Here is a 20,859-nt window from a genome sequence, read left to right as displayed (position 1 = left end):
AGTTTGAGGTCAGCTTGGACTGCATGCTCAGACCTTGCCTGGGTCTTCCTCTGTCTCCTCCACATAAGGCTTTTTGGTTGTTGATTGTGAAGTTTGAGCACAGAGTCTGGGCATTGTCCTTGAGTTTCTCTGCTCAGGGTTAGTGCTCTCCCCCTTTGAGCCACAGCTCCACTTCTGGTTTTCTGGTAATTAATTGAGATGAGGCTCATGGACTTTCCTGCCCCAGCTGGCTTTAAACTGTGATCCTCAGATCGCAACCTCCCGAGTAGCTAGAATTACAGGCGTGAGCCACCAGCATCTGGCTTGATTTTATTTTATTTTAAAGATAACACATTCCATGGTGTTTTGTTGTTTTGTTTCACTTTCCTTCCTTGTTTTTTTTTGTGGGGGTGTGGTTGTGGGGCTTGAACTCTCCAGCCTCTGGGGCTCTTCAGCTCAAGGCTACCGCCCTATGCCCTTGAGCCATAGCATCACTTCTGGTTTTCCAGTGGTTAATTGGAGGTGAGAGTCTCATGCTCTTCAGGGCCTAGGCTGACTTTGAACTGAGATCCTCAGATCTCAGCCTCCTGAGTAAGGATTACAGGCGTGAGCCACCATTCCTGGCTCCTTCCATGTTATAGTTCAACTTCTAGTTGAAAGGAATACTTTTCTGCCTGGCAAAGTGGCCTATGCCAGCCCCGGCACTAAAGTCCATGAGACTCAAATGGGAAATGGGGGACTGTAGCTCAGGGGTAGGGTGGTAGCCTTGAGCTGAAGAGCTCAGGGACAGTGCCCAGGCCCCCCTCAAAGAAAAACAAAAGAAAGAAAAAAATACTTTCCTTAGGATGATTTTATGTATATCTGTATTTTTATTCTTTAAATCAAAACGTTATTATTAATTTTTTTATTTGCCAGTCGTGGGGCTTGAACTCAGGGCCTGAGCACTTGTCCTTGGACTTTTTCTCAAGGCTAGAGCTCTACCACTTGAGTCACAGCACCACCTCCAGCTTTTTTCTATGTATGTGGTACTGAGGAATCGAACCTGGGTCTTTGTACATGCTAGGCAAGTACTCTTCCACAGGCCCCACTCCCGGCCCCCAAACAGATTATTTTTATTTTTATTTTTTTTGTACCTGTCTTCTGGTTTGAACTTAGCCTGAGTGCTGTCCAGCCTAGCTCACTTCTGCCTTTTTTGGTTCTTAATTGGAGATAAGAGTCTCAAGGTCTTTCCTGACCTGGCTTCTGCCATCAGATCTTTAGCCTCTTGAGGAGATAGCATTATAGGTATGAGCTACTGGCACTTGGCTATGTTTCTTTAGATTGAAGTAAACTAGGTTTTTTTTAAAGCAAATGCTAATTGAGAACTTATGTTGTATTCAAAGATACATAGTGAAAATTAAGGCTAAGTAATCAGTTATACTCATTTTATAATTCCTATCTGGCTTGGTGTTTCCCTCTTGAATTTTTTTAGGCATTGCCTTTTCCGAAGACAAATAGGAAAATGATAATACTGTTTCAAAAGATCTTTGATTCTTATTGATGCCCATGTGTTTTGTCTGTCTAAAGTGTCAACCGAAGAAAAAGCCTACACCACTCAAGTATGAGGTTGGAGATTTGATTTGGGCAAAATTCAAGAGACGCCCATGGTGGCCCTGCAGGATTTGCTCTGACCCATTGATTAACACCCACTCAAAAATGAAAGGTAATAACGCACAGTTTATTCTCTATGATAAAACACAGTGTGAAATGATCACCTTTCTTTTTAGTACATTATAGTTTTTCTTAGCAATGATATATCTTGTCCTTTGAGCATTTTGTGAATTAGTCATTAATAGTGAACATATTTTAGTCTTTTTTTTTTTTTTTTCCTCCATTGTGCCCAATACCAGGGCTTGAATTGAGGGCCTTTAACTCTCTTATACCTTTCTTTCTCATGGCTGGTGTTTTGCCCTTGAGCCACAGCTCATCTTGCATTTTTCCTGATGAGAAATATAGTCTTTCAGAATTTTTTTGGCCATACTGATTTTTTTTTTTTTTTTTTTTTTTGCCAGTCCTGGGCTTGAGCTCAGGGCCTGAGCACTGTCCTTGGACTTTCTCAAGGCTAGAGCTCTACCACTTGAGCCTCAGCACCACTTCTGGCTTTTTTCTATGTATATGGTACCAAGGAATTGAACCCGGGTCTTCATGCATGCTAGGCAAGCACTTTAACCACTAGGCCAAACTCCTGGCCCCCCTGACCATACTGATTTTGAACCTAGGTCCCATCCTCCTGAGTGGCTAGGTAAGTCACAGGTGCACTTCCAGTCATCTTTCTTTTGTGTGTATATGTATGTTAGTTCTGGTTCTTGAACTCAGGGCCTGGGTGCTGTTCCTGAGCTTCTTTGCTCAAGACTAGCACTCTGCCACTTGAGCTCTACTTTCAGCTCTTTATTCCTTTTTGTTGGTTAACTGGAGATATGAGTGTCAGACTTTCTTCCCCAGTCCTCAAATCTCAGTAGCTACTATTACAGGCATGAGCCACTGAAGCCAGGCGCCTTGAGTATTTTTGCTAGTGTTCTATCACTTGGGCCATAGCTCTTCTTTTGGCTTTTTGGTAGTTAATTGGGGATAAGATTTTCATAAACTTTCCTGTCTAGCCTGGTTTTGAACTACAGTCCTCAGATCTCAGCTAAACTAAGCCGATCACTGGCACCCGGCTAGAACTCTTGGTTTCTTCACAAGTATTCTTTGTGTGTGTTAATAGGGTCCATGTATTTATTTGTCATATCCTATATACATTGTATAGGCTTGAGTACTGTGGTGGTGGCAGGATCCAGAAATGGGCACAGCATCAATACCATTTGTCTTCATGGAAATTGAGAGACCAGTAGAAGAGACAAGTCACCACCTAATAGATGATTACTTAAGAAGGGTTTCCAATGAAAAATGTTGGCCTTTAAGTAATTACTGATTGGAGATACCCAATCTAAAATTTTAATTTAAAGCTGTTCCAGGGGTGTTTAGTTAGTAAAAAAAACTGTTGCTGCTGCTGCTGCTGTTGTTATTTTTGGTGGTATTTGAATGGAATTTGGGGCCTTCTTTGTACATGCTAGGCAACACATTAAAGTAACTTGGATTAAAATCTTGAAAGGATGCATTATGACTAGAGCTGCTGATTCCACCAGTAAGGAGGCAGAGGCAGGGGGATCACATTTAAGGCCAGCCTGAGCTAACACAGTGAGACTTTGTCTCAAAAAAGTCAAGGGAGGGCGAAGGAAGGAGTACTTGTAAAAGGAGAAAATGGCTCTAAGAAGAGTAATTCTGTGTAACTACGAGATCTCTAGCCCACAGGATAATAGACGGTGACGTAGTACGAAGCAAGGAATAGATGTGGGCCAAATCAGGCAGTGGCTGTAGAGGGCTAGGAGTTGAGGGGATATCACCTGCGCGTCTGAAAAGTTCATGGTGAAAGCCAGGCACTGGGTAGCTCATGCCTGTAATCCTAGCTCTTCAGCAGGCTAAGATTTGCGGATTGCAGGCACGAAAGACCCCATAAGACTCTTTTCTCCAATTAAGTACCAAAAAGGCTGAAAGTAGAGCTGTATCTCAAGTGGTAAAGTGCTTGCCTTGAGCATAAAAGCTCAGGGCAGTTCTCAGGCCCTGAGTTCAAGCCTCAGCGCGCGCGCGCGCGCGCACACACACACACACACACACACACACACGAGTTTATTGTGAAATTGAGCATAGTGGCATATTCCTATAATGTCAGAACTTTTAAGTATCTGACACAGGACTGTAACCAAATTTTTTTTTTCTCCCCCCCAGTCCTGGGGCTTGAACACAGGTCCTGGACACTGTCCTTGGATTTTTCTCAAGGCTAGTGCTCTGCCACTTGAGCCACAGTACCACTTTTGATACCAAGGAATTGAACCCGGGGCTTTGTGCATGCTAGGCAAGCACTCTACCCCAGGCCATGCTCTTGGCCCTGTAACCAAGTGTTTTTTTTTTTTCTTTTTTCTTTTTTCTTTTTTTTCTGGTGGGTTCTGGGGCTTGAACTCGGCCTGGGTGCTGTCCCTGAGCACTTCAGCTCAAGGCTACCTCCCTACCTCTGGGCCTGGGTGTTGTCTCTGAGCTCTTCAGCTCAAGGCTACCATCCTACCTTTGAGCCAAGCCCCACTTCCATTTTTTCTAGAGGTTAATTGGAGATAAGAGTCTCAGGTCCTTTTGTACTCAACTGGCTTTGAACCTTGATCCTCAGATCTCAGCCTCCTGAGTAGCTAGGATTACAGGTGTGAGCCACCGCGCCCAGCTATAACCAAGCTTTAACTCTTGGAGTCTTACATATTCCGTCCAGCTCTTTACTTGTAAGTAAATACCAAATTAAGAGTCAGTGAAGAACCAGAGGAGATTTATTACAGGCATGGGAAGACAGCACATCTTGGGGAGCACAGATGGGTTAAATGGGTAAAATTGAGGGTTAGAAAGTATGCATAATTAAAACAGTCCTCAGTACCCAATAGTCTGCTACCCTTGTTCTTTTTATTTTAGGTGGGGGTGGGGGTGCAGGGAGGCGCAGAGGGAGTCCTGGGGCTTGATCTCAGGGCTTGGACACTGTCCTTGAGCATTTTCAAGGCTAGCTTTTTCTATGTATGTGGTACCAAGGAATTGAACCCGGGGCTTTGTGCTTGCTAGGCAAGCACTCCACCACTAGGCCACGCTCCCGGCCTCTGCTACCCTTCATTTAGCGATATTTTATCAGATACAGTGAATATGGATTAAAAAATTTTTTTTAAGTCTTTTGCCTCTTATTTTCTTTTTCTTTTTTCAGTCCTGGGGCTTGAAGTCAGGGCCTGAGCATTGTCCTTGGGCTGTGTCAAGGCTAGAGCTCTACTACTTGAGTCAACACCACTTCTGGCTTTTTATGAGGTCCTGAAGAATCAAACCCTGGTCTTTGTGCATGCTAAGCAAATACTCTGCCACTAGACTATATATATTCATGGCTCCTTCCCTCTGATTATCTTATAGTAATACTCCTGTGATAATTGGGTGTTGGTTAACTATATTCTTTTCAGTAGAAAGACAGTAGCTTGATTCCCTACAGGCTTCTGCCCAGTCTTTTGCTGGGGAGTTAGATGCAATGATGCAATGGTTTGGAGTTGAGGTTATATATAGCTAAGCTACTCAGCAGTTTTATTTATTTATTGCCAGTCCTGGGGCTTGAACTCAGGGCCTGAGCCCTGTCCTTGAGCTTTCTTAAGGGTAAAGCTTTACCCTTTGTGCCACAACACCACTCCTTGCTTTTTCTATGTATGTGGTACTGAGGAATTGAATCTGGGTCTTCGTGCAGGCTAGGCAAGCACTCCACCACTAGGCTAAACTCCCGGCCCTGAGGGAAACTATATAGCTAATCTGCTCAGCAGCTTTAAATAATCTGTACTTCAAAGGTGCAAAGTGTTGCCAGCACCTGACATTTTGTTGACGTTGTAGGATATGGCTGTGTTTTTGTTTTGGTTTTGTCCACTTTGTGTAATGTTTTCAAGGTCGATCTATATTCTATACTTGTGGTTTATTGTGGTTTATTCGTGCATACATCACTTCTACTTTTCTCCCCCCCCCTTTTTTTTTTTTTTTGGTTGTGGGGCTTGAACTCTGGGCCTGGGCACTGTCTCTGAGTCCTTCAGCACAAAGCTAGTGATCTACCACTTTGAGCCACAGCGCCACTTCTGGTTTTCTGGTGGTTAATTGGAAGTAAGAGTCCCATGGACTTTGTGCCTGGGTTGGCTTTGAACCTGGATTCTCAGATCTTAGTCTTCTTGGTAGCTAGGATTACTGGCATGAGCCACGGGTGGCTGGCTACCCACTTTTTTTTTTTTTGCCAGTCCAGGGGCTTGAACTCGGGGTCAGAGAACTGTCCTTGGGCTTTCTCAAGGCTAGAGCTCTACCACTTGAGCCTCAGCACCACTTCTGGCTTTTACAGGCGTGAGCCAACAGCACTGGCTCTTTCTGTTTATTTTATTTTCATTTTTGTCAGGCCTGGGGCTTGAGCTCAGGGCCTGGGTACTGTCCTTGAGTTCCCTCAAGGCTAGCACTCTACCCTTGAACAACAGCACCACTTTCGGAATCAAAGCACAGGGCTTCGTGCATGCTAGGTGAGCACTCTACCAACTAGACCACACTCCTGGCCCCTCTTTTTCTGTTGTTTTTTTTTTTGAATGGGGGTTATCATTCCCCAGGCCAGAATTGAACTCAGCATTCTATTATCTCAATTTTCTGAGTATTCTTGATTATAGGCATGTGCTACCACATCTGGTTTCTTCCAGGAAAGATGTTATGTTATATGCTTATCCCACTTTGATTAACAGATGTGCGTTATTTCCATCTTTAGCAGATAATTCTGCTGTGAACATCTGTAAAGGTTTTGTATTGGTCTGTATTTCGTATATATACTTTGGGATTGCTGACTGAAACAGTACCTACCATAGTTGATTATTACTGTACTGTGCTTCCAGGAGTTTTGCAAAGTTCACCTATTTTACATTCCTATCAGCGTCTGAGGGTTCTGATTTTCCACATACTCAGCAACACTGTTCCATTTTCTTTTTGTATTTAGGTAAAAGTGCATAGTATTAACTTGCCATTTTAGTATAAAGGTCAGTGATACTAAGTATATTCTGATTATTGTTCTGTGATTAATACTAATCATCTCCAGAACTTTTCATCCTCATAAATTTGACATTCTTATGACCCTGTAGCCCTTGGTAACCGTTACTCTTTTTTGTTTATGAACGTGACTTTTCAAGGTACCTCATATAAGTTCAATCACTCAGTATGTATAACTATGTTTGGATTTATTAATTATATATGTGTATATATATTATATATATATATATTTAAATAAAGTAAGTTCAAACTCAGTGTAATATATTCAGTGTTCAAAACGGCTGCCAGTCCTGGGGCTTGAACTCAGGGCCTGAGCTTTCTCAAGGGTAAAACTCTACCCTTTGTGCCACAACACCACTCCTTGCTTTTCTTTTGAAATGTTGATTCTACCAGATGCCCTTTGCTCACACCTGTAATCCTAGCTATTCAGAAAGGTTCAGAACCAGCTCAGGCAGACAAATCAAGGAGATTTTGCTTCTTTATCAGCAAAATCCCAGAAGTGAAGATGTGGCTGAATTAGTAAGGCAGCAGTGATTCTCAGATCCTAAACAGCTAAGATTATAAGGTGTCAGCCACTGCTGCTCAGCTGTTAAATCCTTTATAGGTTGTTTTTGTTGAAAAATTTTGTTCATTTAGAAGAGAATTTAGGAAATTTTATGCTTGTTTTTTAAACGTAGCTTCTCTTTAAAATGAGCTAAAAAAAACCCCCAAAACCTAAAATATAGCCAATTTTAAGCTCTGTTGTTATAGAAAAACAATCCCTTGCCATGCACTGGTAGTTCACACCTGTAATCCTAGCTACTCAGGAGAATCACAGTTCAAAGCCAGTCTAAGCCAGCTCTACACAAAAGTCCAAAGAGATTCTTATCTCTAATTAAGACCTGAAAACTGGAAGTGGCACTGTGGTTCAAGGGGTAACCTTTAGCTGAAGAGCTCAGGGACATCGCCCAGGCCCAGAATTCAAGTCCCACAACAGACCAAAAAAGGCAAAACAAAAAATGGTAGAGTGCCTGCCTAGCATGCACAGAGCCCTGAGTTCGATTCCTGGATACCACATACACAGAAAAAGCCAGAAGTGGCTCTGTGGTTCAAGTGGCAAAGCACTAGCCTTGAGCAAAAAGTGTCCAAGGACAATGCCCAGGCCCTGAGTTCAAGCCTGGCAAAAATAAGAAAAGAAAGAAAAAAACAATCTCTCGTTCACTTTAAAAATAAGTGAAGCTGCTATTAACTTTTTCTTTGTATATATTAGCTATTCTAGCAGAAATTTTAGAAATAATCTCCCCCCACCTGAAGCTTTGAACTCAGTTCCTAGATACTATCCCTAAACCATTGTGCTCCAGGCTAGCACTCTTACCACTTGAGTCACAGTGCTGCCACTTCCGGCTTTTTCTGAGTAGTTTATTAGAGGTAAGAGTCTCATAGACTTCCTGCTCAGGCTTCTTTATGAGCCGTGATCCTTGGATCTTAGCCTCCTGATTAGCTAGTATGACAGGCAAGAGCCATTGTCACCCAGCAATCAAGTCTTTATACTTGTACGTGTTCCTTCAACTTTTAGATCTCTTCCCTTTGTTTGTATTTTAAATGATGTAGGCCCGCCCGCCCGCCCTCCCTCTCTTCCTTCCTTCCTTCCTTCCTTCCTTCCTTCCTTCCCTTACTTTTCTTCATTCCTGCTTGTCATCTTGGGGCTTGAACTCTGCCCCGGTGCTGTCCCTGCGCTCTTTTGTTCAAAGCTAGTGCTCAAACACTTTGCACCACTAAAATGCTACTTTTAGTTTTCTGGTAGTTAATTTTTGGTGGTAATCTGCAGATGAGTCTCATGTACTTTTCTGCCCAGGCTTGCTTTGAACTGTGTGGCTAGGATTATAGACAAGAGCTACCAATGCCTGGAGCCTTTTCTAATTTTTTTTTTTTGTGGGGGGGAGGCAGTTATGGGTCTTGAACTCAAGGCCTGGACACTGTCCCTGAGCCCCTCTGTGCTCAAGGCTAACGCGCTACCACTTAGGCCACAGCATCACTTCTGGCTTTTTCAGTTCACATGGAACTGAGGAATCGAATCCAGGGTTTCATGTATGCTAGGCTAGGCAAGCACTCTTATCACAAAGCCACATTCCCAGCCCTTTTCTATTTTTTTGAAAAGAACATTTAGAGCTCTTTTTTTCTGTTTTGAAAAAATATGTATTTTGTAATAAGGGAATTAAATATGAGTCATTCACTCATTCATTAACTCAAAGACTGGGACTTATGTATCCCAGGCTGTTTTTCTCTAATTTCCATATAGTAGCTGTATAAAGAGCTTGTGAAGCTGGACGAGGGGGCTAGGTGGCTCACACCTGTAATCTTAGCTACTCAGGAGGCTGAGATCTTAGGGTCAAGGTTCAAAGCCAGGCGGGGCAATACAAAGCCTACAAAGCCAGAGACTTTTATTTCTAATTAGACTCTTATCTTCAGTTTACCGTTAGAAAATGGGAAGTGGGGCTGTGGCTCTAGGGTAGGGTGGTAGCTTTGAATTGAAGAGCTCAAGGACAGCGTCCGGGCTGAGTTCAAGCCCCAAGCCCTCCCCACCCCACCCCCCCACCCCCGCAAAAACAAAACAAAACAAAAAACCCTTGTGACTTTTTCACACTTAAACATTGTATTATAATCAACTTCACCACCACATACATATATCACTCGCTGGTACCCACTTCCTAATAGAATTTCAACAAGTTTCACTGTTCCATTTTCATACATGTCCACAAACTATAAACCATTGATTCTTTCAAAAGCATTTTCTTGCCACATAATTAAATATTTAAAATTTTCCTTTAGTGCTTCAGATTGCCTAGTTTTTTTTTGGGTATTTCACTATGTTAAATGTTACTAGATGCTTTTTTTGGTACCAGATAAAAGAACTGTTGTCTAGATGATGAACACTTATATTTTTGAATTAATGGCACTGAGTTTTATCCCTGTCTAGTTGCCAATCGGAGACCCTATCGTGAGTACTACGTGGAGGCTTTTGGAGACCCCTCTGAGAGAGCCTGGGTGGCTGGAAAAGCAATCGTCATGTTTGAAGGCAGGCATCAGTTTGAAGAACTACCTGTCCTTAGGAAAAGGGGGAAGCAGAAAGAAAAAGGATATAGGCATAAGGTAAAACAAAACAATCAAAGAATGAAGAATTATTTGCAGAACTATTTATATTTAGGGGTGACCAGCATGAAGGATAGCAGTGTTTATATTGGAAATATGACCTTGAGCCACAGTGCCATTTCTAATTTTCTGATGGTTAATTGGAGATAAGAGTCTCACGGACCTTTTAGTTCCCAGGCTGGCTTTTGAATTGCGATCCTCAGATCTTAGCCTCCTGAGTAGCCAGGATTACAGGCTTGAGCCACCGAAACCGGCTTCTTTTTCTTTTTTTTTTTTTTTTGCCAGTCCTGTGGCCTGAACTCAGGGCCTGGGCACTGTCTACACGTATGAAACTGTTCATATTCTCTTTTGGTTTTGTGGTCTTGAGCATTGAACTCAGAGCCTTGTGGGTACAGGGAATGTATTCTACTACTACATAATTTTCTCTTTTTTTTGGCACCAGTCCTGGGCCTTGTACTGGACACTGTCCTTGAGCTTTCTCAAGGATAGCATTTTACCACTTGAGCCTTGAGCCACAGCACCACTTGTGGCCTTTTCTGTGTACGTGGTATTGAGGAATTTAACCCAGGGCTTTGTGTCTGCTAGGCGAGCGCTTTACCGCTAGACTACGCTCCTGGTCCCTTATTTCTTTCTTTCTTGAACTCTGGGCCCGGGCATTGTCCCTGAGCTCTTTAGCTAAAGGCTGCTGCTCTACACTTTGAGCCATAGCTCCACTTCGGGTTTTCTAGTGGTTAATTGGAGATAAGAGTCTCCAAGACTTTAGTGCCCAGGCTGGCTTTAATCTGCGATCCTCAAATCTCAGTCTCCTGAGTAGGATTACAGGCATGAGCCACCTTGCCCGGCTCCAGACCCTTTATTTGCTAAAATTGGAACTCCAAGCTGGATTCTGGTAGCTTATTCTTATAATCCTAGCTACTCAGGAGACTGAGATCTGAGGATCTTGGTTTGATGCCAGCCTAGGCAAGAACCAATGAGGCTTTTACCCTCCCTCAGTTAATCACCAAAAGGCCAGAAATAGAGCTATGGCTCATGTGATAAAGGACTAGCCATGAATGAAAGAGCTAAGAGATAGTGCTGTGGTGCCTGAGTACTGGCACCAAAAAAGGAAAACGTTGAAAGTGGTGGTGGCATAGTGCAAGTGGTAGAAGAGACTAAGCAGACCTGGATCACTGAGTTCATGCCCCGGTACTGCACTAACACGCGTAAATAATAAACAAGCTTAATGAGTGAGAAGCTCTAAGTTTATACTTTTTTTAGTAGCAGCAAAAAAAATGAAAGGACTCCATGTCTCTTCCCCAGCCCCCATTCTCTGGTAACCTTGTTGGTTTCTTTCACAAGAACTCAAATATGTGTGAATAGTAATGGTCTAGAACGTTGACTCTATTGTTCAGAGGCAAGGAAGGAAAGTGAGCGATTTTATGTTAAGTTACAGTCCACTAGTTGGTCCTTACAAAGGCAGGGAAGCGGAGGGCTTGTGAGACTGCTCCCTCCTAGAATGTCTCATCATCTGGTGACAGTTGTGCTGGCAGTAGGATATAACCTGGCTGGTTCCGTAAAAGGGCCTTGAATAAGGGCAAGAGGGTTGGAGAAAGCTTTGCTTTGAAAGATGGTATTCATTAACTTTCATTTCTGTGATAACTGATCTTTTTTTTTCTTTTCCCTTTAAATTGAAGGTTCCTCAGAAAATTTTGAGCAAATGGGAAGCCAGTGTTGGCCTTGCTGAACAGTATGATGTTCCCAGAGGATCAAAGACCAGAAAATGTGTCAACACTTCCATCAAGCTGGACAGTGAGGAGGATATGCCATTTGAAGATTGTACAAATGATCCTGAATCAGAACATGAGCTGTTGCTTAATGGCTGCTTGAAATCTCTGGCTTTTGACTCTGAACATTCTGGAGATGAGAAGGAAAAACCCTGTGCTAAGTCTCGAGCCAGAAAGAACTCTGATAATCCAAAAAGGACTAGTGTGAAAAAGGGTTCCATACAATTTGAATCAAATAATGAGGAACGGAGGGGAAAGATTCCAGATAGCTTTGGCCTAAACTTCATTTCTGGGGATATATCTGATAAGCAGGCTTCTAATGAACTTTCCAGGATTGCAAATAGCCTTACCGGGTCTAGCACTGCCCCGGGAAGTTTCCTCTTTTCGTCGTGTGGAAAAAATACTGCGAAGAAAGAATTTGAGGCCTCAAATTGTGATTCCTTAGTGGACTTATCTGAGGGTGCCTTGCTCTCTAAACGTGTTGGGGAGAAAAAGAAACTGCAGTCAGGCCTGGTGTGCAGCTCAAAAGTGCAGCTCTGCTATATTGGAGCTGGTGATGAGGAGAAGCGAAGTGACTCCATTAGTATCTGTACCACCTCCGATGATGGAAGCAGTGACCTGGATGCCGAGGAACAGAGTTCAGATTCTGATGACAGTGTCCTTGAAATTACAGATTCTTTTGATAGAACAGAGAACCTGTTGTCCATGCAGAAAAATGAAAAGTTAAAGCATTCTAGGTTTCCTGCCAAAACTTCTAGGATTAAAGAAAAACAGAAATCTGTCATGACTAATTCACATACTGACCACTTGGTGGATTGTACTAAGACAGCAGAGCCAGAAACTGAGATGTCTCAGGTTAAACTCTCTGATCTTAATGTGTCTACTCTTGTCCACAAAACCCAAACAGAATTTAGAAATGATGGTCTCTCTCCAAAATTCACCACCCCAGCCAGTATTCCTAGTGAGAACTCACTAATAAAAGACAGAGGTACTAATCAACTCCTTTTACATTCAAAAAGCAAACAGCCGAAGTTCCGAAATATCAAGTACAAACATAAAAGTCCAGTTGTGGAAGAGCCTCAGGTTACAAGTGAGGACCACAATTTGAAATACTGCTCTAGTGATGCCAAAGCTGCTTCTTTGGCCAGCATTCCTAAAAGTGGGAAAGTAGATGGGCTAAAACTACTGAATAACATGCATGAGAAAACCAGGGATTCCAGCGACATAGAAACGGCCGTGGTAAAGCATGTTCTGTCCGAATTAAAGGAGCTCTCTTACAGATCCTTAAGTGAGGACATCAATGACTCTGTAACATCAAAGCCATCAAAACCATTACTTTTTTCTTCTGCTTCTAGCCAGAATCATTTACCTATTGAACCAGACTACAAATTCAGCACATTACTGATGATGTTAAAGGATATGCACGATAGTAAGACCAAGGAGCAACGGCTGATGACGGCTCAAAGCATGGCTCCTTACAGGAGTCCTGGCGGAGGGGACTCTTCTGCCAGTAGTCCTGTAGTGACATCCAAGGTCTTGGGTTCGGGAAGCTCCACTCACACTCAAGAAAGAAATGGAGATGGCTCTGAGGACTGTGGGCGGCCTAATCCTAGAGGAGGTGACTCTTCCTTGTCTGGGGAGATGTCTGCCTCCCTACCTCGCTTAGCATCTGACAGAGGAGACCTGCCTTCTTCCACTGGGAAAAGCCGTTCAAACTGTGTGACCAGACGCCACTGTGGCGGAGCGAAACCATCCTCCAAATTGCGAGAAGCTTTTTCAGCGCAGCTAGTCAGGAATGCAACGAACTGGCGAGCCTTAAAGACGGAGCGGAAAAGAAAAGTGCACCACCGGAAAGTACACCGGCTTCCAGCTGTGACCCGGGAAGCCGCACTTGAAGGAGACAAAGACCCTGAAAGTACTGTGAATGGCCCGGTGAATGGCCCCTTGAGGGGTGGGGCGGAGGACACCTCCCAAGAAGTGGCTGCAGAACCACTTCAGTTAATGGGCCATTTAACTAGTGAAGAAACCCATTTTGATAACAAGGTTAAACAGTCTGACCCCGACAAAATTCCTGAAAAAGGACTCTTTTTTGAGGATAGAAAAGACCCAGAGCTGGACTCTGAAATGAATAATGAGAATGTGGAAACCCATCAAGTGGTGCCTAAAAAGCGGTGGCAGCCTTTAAACCAAAGGCGCCCGAAACCTGGAAAGCAACCTGGAAAGCGCACTAACAGACTGCGAGAGAAAGAGAACTCCAAGGGTGCCTTTGGGGTCTTGCTTCCTGCTGACCCTGTAGTCCGAAAGGGGCTGGACGAGTACCCAGAGCGCAGAACTCCTCCTACAAATGTGCCTGAGGACCCCCTGACAGATCCGAAGCATACCAGTTCGGATTCGGTGGGGCCTCCGCTGAAGGCTTGTGATAAGTCCAGGACCAGCGTGGAGGATGTGGAAAAGGAGCCAGGGATTCCCAGTTTGACCCCGCAGGCTGAGCTCCCGGAACCAGGTAAGGGCTCTTGACTGTCCTTAAGGGAGTGGAAGACCGACCATACATCGTTCTTTGATGGTGACGTTTTAATGGAAACCTGAAACTGGGAGGGAAAGGTTTTCATTTGACAAAAGGACTTTATGTGGCTGGCTGTGGAATTTGAAGATTGAGGTTGGATTTCAGTATATTTTCAGACATTTTTGCCAGAAGTCTTTTTTTCTTCTTCTTCTTAAGTCCTAACAACATTTTTGCTCCTTTTCCCCATTCCCTATCTTTGTAAAAATATACTGACATTTTGGGACCCAGTCTGTAACTATAGGTAAGTGAGAAGCTCTCTAATCCTCAAACGTGGGACCAGTTACGATTCTGGATAACAGATGACAAGATTTAATGATAGAAATGCTTCCTTTGATGCCAAATACCTCTACAACTTCATTTAGAGATGTGCTTTTATAAAACAAGCGTTCTGTAGCCAAGAAATCCTGCTCCTTTTCACTTGGTTGGTAACTTGTTACATAGAAGTTTCCGAATTTGATGCAACCTATTTGTTTTGTTTCCTGTGTTCGGAGGTCATAGTAGGGGGGAGGGTCTTGGAGTCACCCCTCCTTTTGGGGGGTATATATATTATATATATATATTATATATATTATATATATTATATATATATTATATATATATTATATATATTTTGCCAGTCCTGGGGCTTGAACTCAGGGCCTGAGCACTGTCCTTGGGCTTTTCTCAAGGCTAGAGCTCTACCACTTGAGCCACAGCACTACTTCTAGCTTTTTCTATATATGTGGTACCCAGGAATTGAACCTGGGTCTTTGTGCATGCTAGGCAAGCACTGTACCACTAGGCCACACTCCTGGCCCTTTCATCTTTTTTTTGTTGTTGTTGGTTGTGGGGCTTGAACTCTGGGCCTGGACACTCTCCCTGAGCTCTTCAGCTCAAGACTACTGCCCTACCCCTTGAACCACAGCACCATTTCCAGTTTTCTGATGGATAATTCGAAATTAGAATGGACTTAAGTGCTTTGAACTGCAATCCTCAGATCTCAGCCTCCTGAGTAGCTAGAATTATGAAGTGAACCATCAGTGCCCAGCTGCTTTCCCCCCCACCCTCCCTTTCTCTTTTGCTAGTCCTGGGGCTTAAACTCAGGGCCTGGGCACTGTCCTTGGACATTTTTTGCTCAAGGCTAGTGCTCTGCGACTTGAGCCAGAGTACCACTTCTGCCTTTTTTTCTTTCTTTCTTTCTTTCTTTCTTTCTTTCTTTCTTTCTTTCTTTCTTTCTTTCTTTCTTTCTTTCTTTCTTTTGGTAGGTCATGGGGCTTGAACTTGGCCTGGGCGCTGTCTTTGAGCTCTTCAACTCAAGACTACCGCCCTACCCTTGAGCCAAGCCCCACTTTCTATTTTCTAGAGGTTAATTGGAAATGAGTCTCATTTCCTTTTGTGCCCAGCTGGCTTTGAACCATGATCCTCAGCTCTCAGCTTCCTGAGTAGCTAGGATTACAGGCGAGAACCACTGAGAGCCACTGTGTTGGCTCTGGCTTTTTCTATGTATGTGGTACCAAGGAGTCCCATCCAGGGCTTCATGCATGCTAGGCCACACTCTCAGCCTAAGGCATATATGTATATGTGGTGGGGGGTTTTGTGCTTTTTTTGATTTTTTTTTGGGGGGGGGGTCGGTCGTGGAGCTTGGACTCTGGACCTGGGCACTCTCTGAGCTCTTCACCTCAAAATTACTAGTCTACTTTCCTCAAGGCTAGTGCTCTACCACATCGAGCCATCTTACCACTCTGTTTTTCTGGTGGTTAATTGGAGATGAGTCTCACGTACTTTAGTGCCTGGGGCCTGGCCTGGCTTTGAACCGTGATCCCCAGATCTCAGCTTTCTGAATAGCTTTCTGACATGAGCCACCATGAAATTATGACCATTAGGGCAAGTAAAAAGAAACTGACTTTCATGTTTTGCTGTAATTAAAGCTTTTAAGTCTTTTGTTCTTGTTCATATTGACTGTGGGGCCTGAACTAAGGTCTCAGGTCCTGTCTCTTGAGATTTTTTTATTTTGGGGGGTGGGGTGGGGTGGTAAGCAGTCCTAGGGCTTGAAGTCAGGGCCTGAGCCTTGTCCTTGGGCTTTCTCAAGGCTAGAGCTCTGCATTTGAGCCACTTCCTGCTTTTTCTGTGTGTGGTACTGAGGAATTGAATCCAGGTCTTTGTGCACTCTACTACTAGGCCAAACTCTGTGAGCCACAGTTCAACTTCTGGTTTCTGGTGGTTAATTGGAGTCTCACTGGCACTTTCCTGCCCAGGCTGGCTTTGAACTTGGAGTCCTCAGATCTCATGAGTAGCTAGGATGACAGGCATGAACCACCAGTGTTCCAAAAACAGCATCAAAGAAATGAAAGCTTTGGAGAAGTTTGTGGTACCTGTTGTAACCTTTTTTTGCTTTGGCTTAACTTACAGTTTGCTTTGCTTGTGCTTAGGTATGTTTTCAGTCTTACTGTGTTCCAAAGTTGGCTGTCCTTGCAATACTGAGCTTACTCTTCCTTTTATTGAGAGGATATGAGTTAACCACTTTGAGCTGAGACAGGAAGTGCTTCTATGAGGCTAACATAACACTTGCAGAATGTCTCTTGTCGTGTGAGAGGACTAAGACTTGAAATACCTATCTGTTTATTCTCCCAATAAAAGCCCTACAGTTGAGTGACTGTTTAGTAATGTGATTATAGCATATTGGTTTGTGAACATAAAAGTGGGTTGAGGGTGTGCCTCAGTAGGAGACTGCTTACCGAGCATGCCTGAGGCCATGGGTTTGATGTCTAGATCTACAGACTCAACCCCTCTTTGTGTGAGTGTTTCCCTCCCTTCTGTGCACCCTCCTCCCCCATTGCTTCTCATTCACACACAAAGCGGGACAATGGTATAGTGAGACATTGTAATAGATATTTCCACTATTCATTCCAAGAAAAATGTCACAGAATGTTAACATTCTGTTGTCTTTAGGTTCATGGGTGGAACCCATTATGGATCAAAAGTAATCAGTAAAGTACAAATGGAGCCTGTAAGGAAGACATTTAGATCTTTCTTTTTTTCTTTTTGTTGGTGGTGAGGTTTGAATTCAGGGCCTGAGTGCTGTCCCTGAGCTTTTTTTTTTTAAATTATTATTATTATTATTATTGCCAGTCCTGGGGCTTGAACTCAGGGCGTGAGCACTGTCCTTGAGCTTTCTCAAGGCTAGATAGAGCTCTGCCACTTGAGCCATAGCACATTTCCAGCAGCCATAGCACATTTCCAGCTTTTTTCTATGTATGTGGTACTGAGGAATCGAACCCAGGTCCTTGTGCATGCCAGGCAAGCACTCTACCATGAGGCCAAATTCCTGGCCTCCCTGAGCTTTTTTTTTTTCTTGCCAGTCCTGGGCTTGGGCTCAGGGCTTGAGCACTGTCCTTGGACTTTCTCAAGGCTAGAGCTCTACCACTTGAGCCTCAGCACCACTTCCAGCTTTTTGCTATGTATGTGGAGTACCGAGGAATTGAACCCGGGTCTTCGTGCATGCTAGGCAAGCACTTTAACCACTAGGCCAAACTCCCAGCCCCATCCCTGAGCTTTTTTGCTTAAGGCTAGTGCTCTACCATTTTGGGCCATGACAGCACTCCCAGCTTTCTGGTGATTGAATGGAGCTGAGTTTCAAGGGCTTTCCTGCTTGGGCTAGCTTTGAACCTTGATCCTCCTGATTTACAAGGACTATAGATAGGAACTACTGGCCCACATCTAGGTATTGCTTTTTTGTTATTCTGTAAGTGATTATGTAACTATATAACATTTTTATTATGTTAGGAATTATAAGTAATCTAAAGGTTATTTAAGGTTCAGGGGAGGATTTTGTGTAAAATATGTGCAAACATGATGCCTTTTAGGGACATTTGATGATATTCAGATTAAGAAATTATTTAAAAACGTTGGGCCAGGACTGTGGCCTGGTGGTAGAGTGCTTGACTAGCATGCCAAAAGCCCTGGGTTCAACTCGTCAGTACTCCATATATGGAAAAAGCTGGAAGTGGTGCTGTGGGTTCAAGTGGTGGAGTGCTAGTCTTGAGAAAGCCCAAGGACAGTTCCCACACCCTGAGTTCAAGCCCTAGGACTGGAGAGAGAGAGAAAGGCAGAGACGGAGACAGAGACAGACACACACACACACACACACACACACACACACACACACACAGAGAGAGAGAGAGAGAGAGAGAGAGAGAGAGAGAGAGAGAGAGAGAGAAAGAGAGAGAGAGACCAAAACTACTCATCCTCCTGAGTAGTTAGGATTATCAACCATTAACTGATGGATCTGTCAATTTTGATGTATACGTAGGCTACTGGGAAGAGCCTCTGACAGGCACTGGTGGATGGCTATATTTTTTTTTCTATCTTGTATGCATGGGGTATAATTTTTTTTAAACACTGAAATTATATATATAGCTAAATCTATTTATAATTTCTGTTCAGAAATATATTATTCATTTCTGTATGAAACTAATTTTAATTATTTCTCTAAATAATTGTGAAGTGATTTTGATTAGGTAAATATATGTCTCAATGTCTAGCTAGCATTCTACGTAATTCAGAGTTATGTTACTTAATACAACCTGTGGTGGCCGGGAGTTTGGCCTAGTGGTAGAGTGTTTGCCTAGCATGCACGAAGACCTGGCTTCTTCCGTACCTCATACATAGAAAAAAGGTGGAAGTGGTGCTGTGGCTCTAGTGATGGATTACTAGCCTTGAGAAAGCCCAAGGACAGTGTTCAGGTCCTGAGTTCAAGCTCCAGGACTGGCCAAAAAAAACCCACCAAAAACCAACCTGTGGTGTCTATTAAAGTCAAAACAATGTAAGTAAAATGGAGCAAATATATATTTTGTATATTCCCGAAGCAAATTGCTTAGCATGTGTTTGTTTATTTATATTTGTAAAGATAGGGTCAAAAAGTTGCTATCAAGTAAATTGTAGATTTACTTGATTTCTGTCCTGTATTTCTAAGAACATATTAACTATTTCTATTAGTGTCAACCAGTATAGAAGAGTAATTTTCAATTTCACATTTTCTTATGATTAGATAAGCTGCATGTTTGATATATGTTTCTGTATAATATTACCTCACTTCCATTCATCAGTTTTTGCATACGGTTTACCATAAAAAATTTTGAGACTCTTTCATTTAAGCTAGGATTTTTTTTGCATCTTGATGCTTTGGGACTGTGGGGATAGTTGTATGAAATAGTGACATTTCCTCTAGGTTTTTGGTTAATACTGAACGTATTTCTCCTTATTTAGCTGTGCCATTAGAGAAGAAACGCCTTAGGAAGCCAAGCAAGTGGCTTCTAGAATATACAGAAGAATATGATCAGATATTTGCTCCTAAAAAAAAACAAAAGAAGGTACAGGAACAGGTGCACAAGGTATGTTTCAACATTTCAGCAGCTTGGCCCTATTTGGAAATTGCAGTTTCGCCTTCATGAGACAATAATTGTTTTCCACAGAGAATGGATTTATTTCATTGTAAAATTTCCACTCATTTATGCAATGTAATCCAATTAATCTCACCTCATGGCTCCCTTCCCCTGCTTCCTAAAGTAATTTCATTGTTCTGTTTTCATACATATCTCCATCTCAGCACAACCTCCCTTCCTGCTAATACCCATCTCCAGCAGAATTTGGTTCTCTTTCCTTATCCCTTTCAAACTCCTGTTGATTAACAGCTTTCATGGAGGTTATTTATGCTGTTTTCTTTATGTTTGCTATGTACTTCAAAATTATTTTCTCTCCTTTTCTCTCTGGTGCTCTCTTTCCCCCTCTCTCTTCTTCTTTTTCTTCCTCTCCCTCCCCCACTTTTCTCTCCCTCTCCCCCCTTTTTTTTTTTTTTTTTTTTTTTTTGCCAGTCCTGGGCTTGAGCTCAGGGCCTGAGCACTGTCCTTGTGCTTTCTCAAGACTAGAGCTCTACCACTTGAGCCTCAGCACCACTTCCAGCTTTTTTGTATGTATGTGGTACCAAGGAATCGAACCTGGGTCTTCGCGCATGCTAGGCAAGCACTTTAACCACTAGGCCACACTCCTGGCCCTCCCCCCTCTTTCTTGTGCCAGTATTTGGGCTTGAACTCACAGCCTGGGCACTATTCCTTAGCTTTTTTCATTCAAGGATGACACTCTACCAGTTGAGCCACAGTTCCACTTTTACCTATTTGCTGATTAATTGGAGATAGGACTCAAACTTGCCTGACTGGGCTGGCTTCAAAATCACTGTCCTCAGATTTCGGCTTCCTCAGTAGTTAGGATCACAGATATCAGCCACTGGTACCTAGCTTAGTTTGATTTCTCTTCCTCTTCCTCTCTCCCCTCCTCTTTTTTTTTTGCCAGTCCTGGGGCTTGGAACTAATGGGCTGAATGCTTTCCCTGGGCTTTCTCAAGGCTAGAGCCATACCAGTTGAGCCACAGCACCATTTTCAGTTTTTTTCTTTGTTTTTCTTCTTTTTTTTGTTGGTCATGGACCTTGGACTCTGAGCATGGGCGCTGTCCTTGAGCAAGGATATCACCTTACCCCTTGTGCCACAGCGCTACTTCCAGTTTTCTGGTGGTTAATTGGAGATAAGAGTCTCATGGTCTTCAGTGTCTGGGCTGGCTTTGAACTGAGATCCTCAGAGCTCAGCCTCCTCAGTAGCTAGGATGACAGGTGTGAGCAACAGCTTTTTATCTACTGAGGAATCATTGAACCAGGGCCTGAACACTGTCCTTGGGGTAGAACTTGAGCCACAGTACTACTTCTGGCTTTTCTATGTATATGGTACCAAGAAATCGAACCCAGGTCTTTGTGCACACTAG

The 20,859-nt window shown here is 43.2% G+C and overlaps 1 protein-coding gene across 1 annotated transcript in view; it reads left to right on the top strand.

Moving 5' to 3' along the window:
- Nsd1 (nuclear receptor binding SET domain protein 1) overlaps nucleotides 1-20,859 on the top strand; it is a 78,601-nt gene that overhangs the window by 15,208 nt on the left and 42,534 nt on the right. The window contains exons 3-6 of the mRNA XM_090325555.1: nucleotides 1,546-1,681; nucleotides 9,575-9,747; nucleotides 11,421-14,013; nucleotides 19,318-19,442. Of these exons, the coding sequence (XP_090181681.1) occupies nucleotides 1,546-1,681; nucleotides 9,575-9,747; nucleotides 11,421-14,013; nucleotides 19,318-19,442 (3,027 nt within the window). The remainder of the gene's footprint in view (nucleotides 1-1,545; nucleotides 1,682-9,574; nucleotides 9,748-11,420; nucleotides 14,014-19,317; nucleotides 19,443-20,859) is intronic.

This window comes from Megascapheus bottae, chromosome 38 (assembly GCF_031878675.1).
Source record: "Megascapheus bottae isolate mThoBot1 chromosome 38, mThoBot2.hap1, whole genome shotgun sequence".
Lineage (NCBI taxonomy): Eukaryota > Metazoa > Chordata > Mammalia > Rodentia > Geomyidae > Megascapheus > Megascapheus bottae.
The sequence above is the reverse complement of the archived record's forward strand: the minus strand, read 5'-3'. Positions and strand labels throughout refer to the sequence as shown.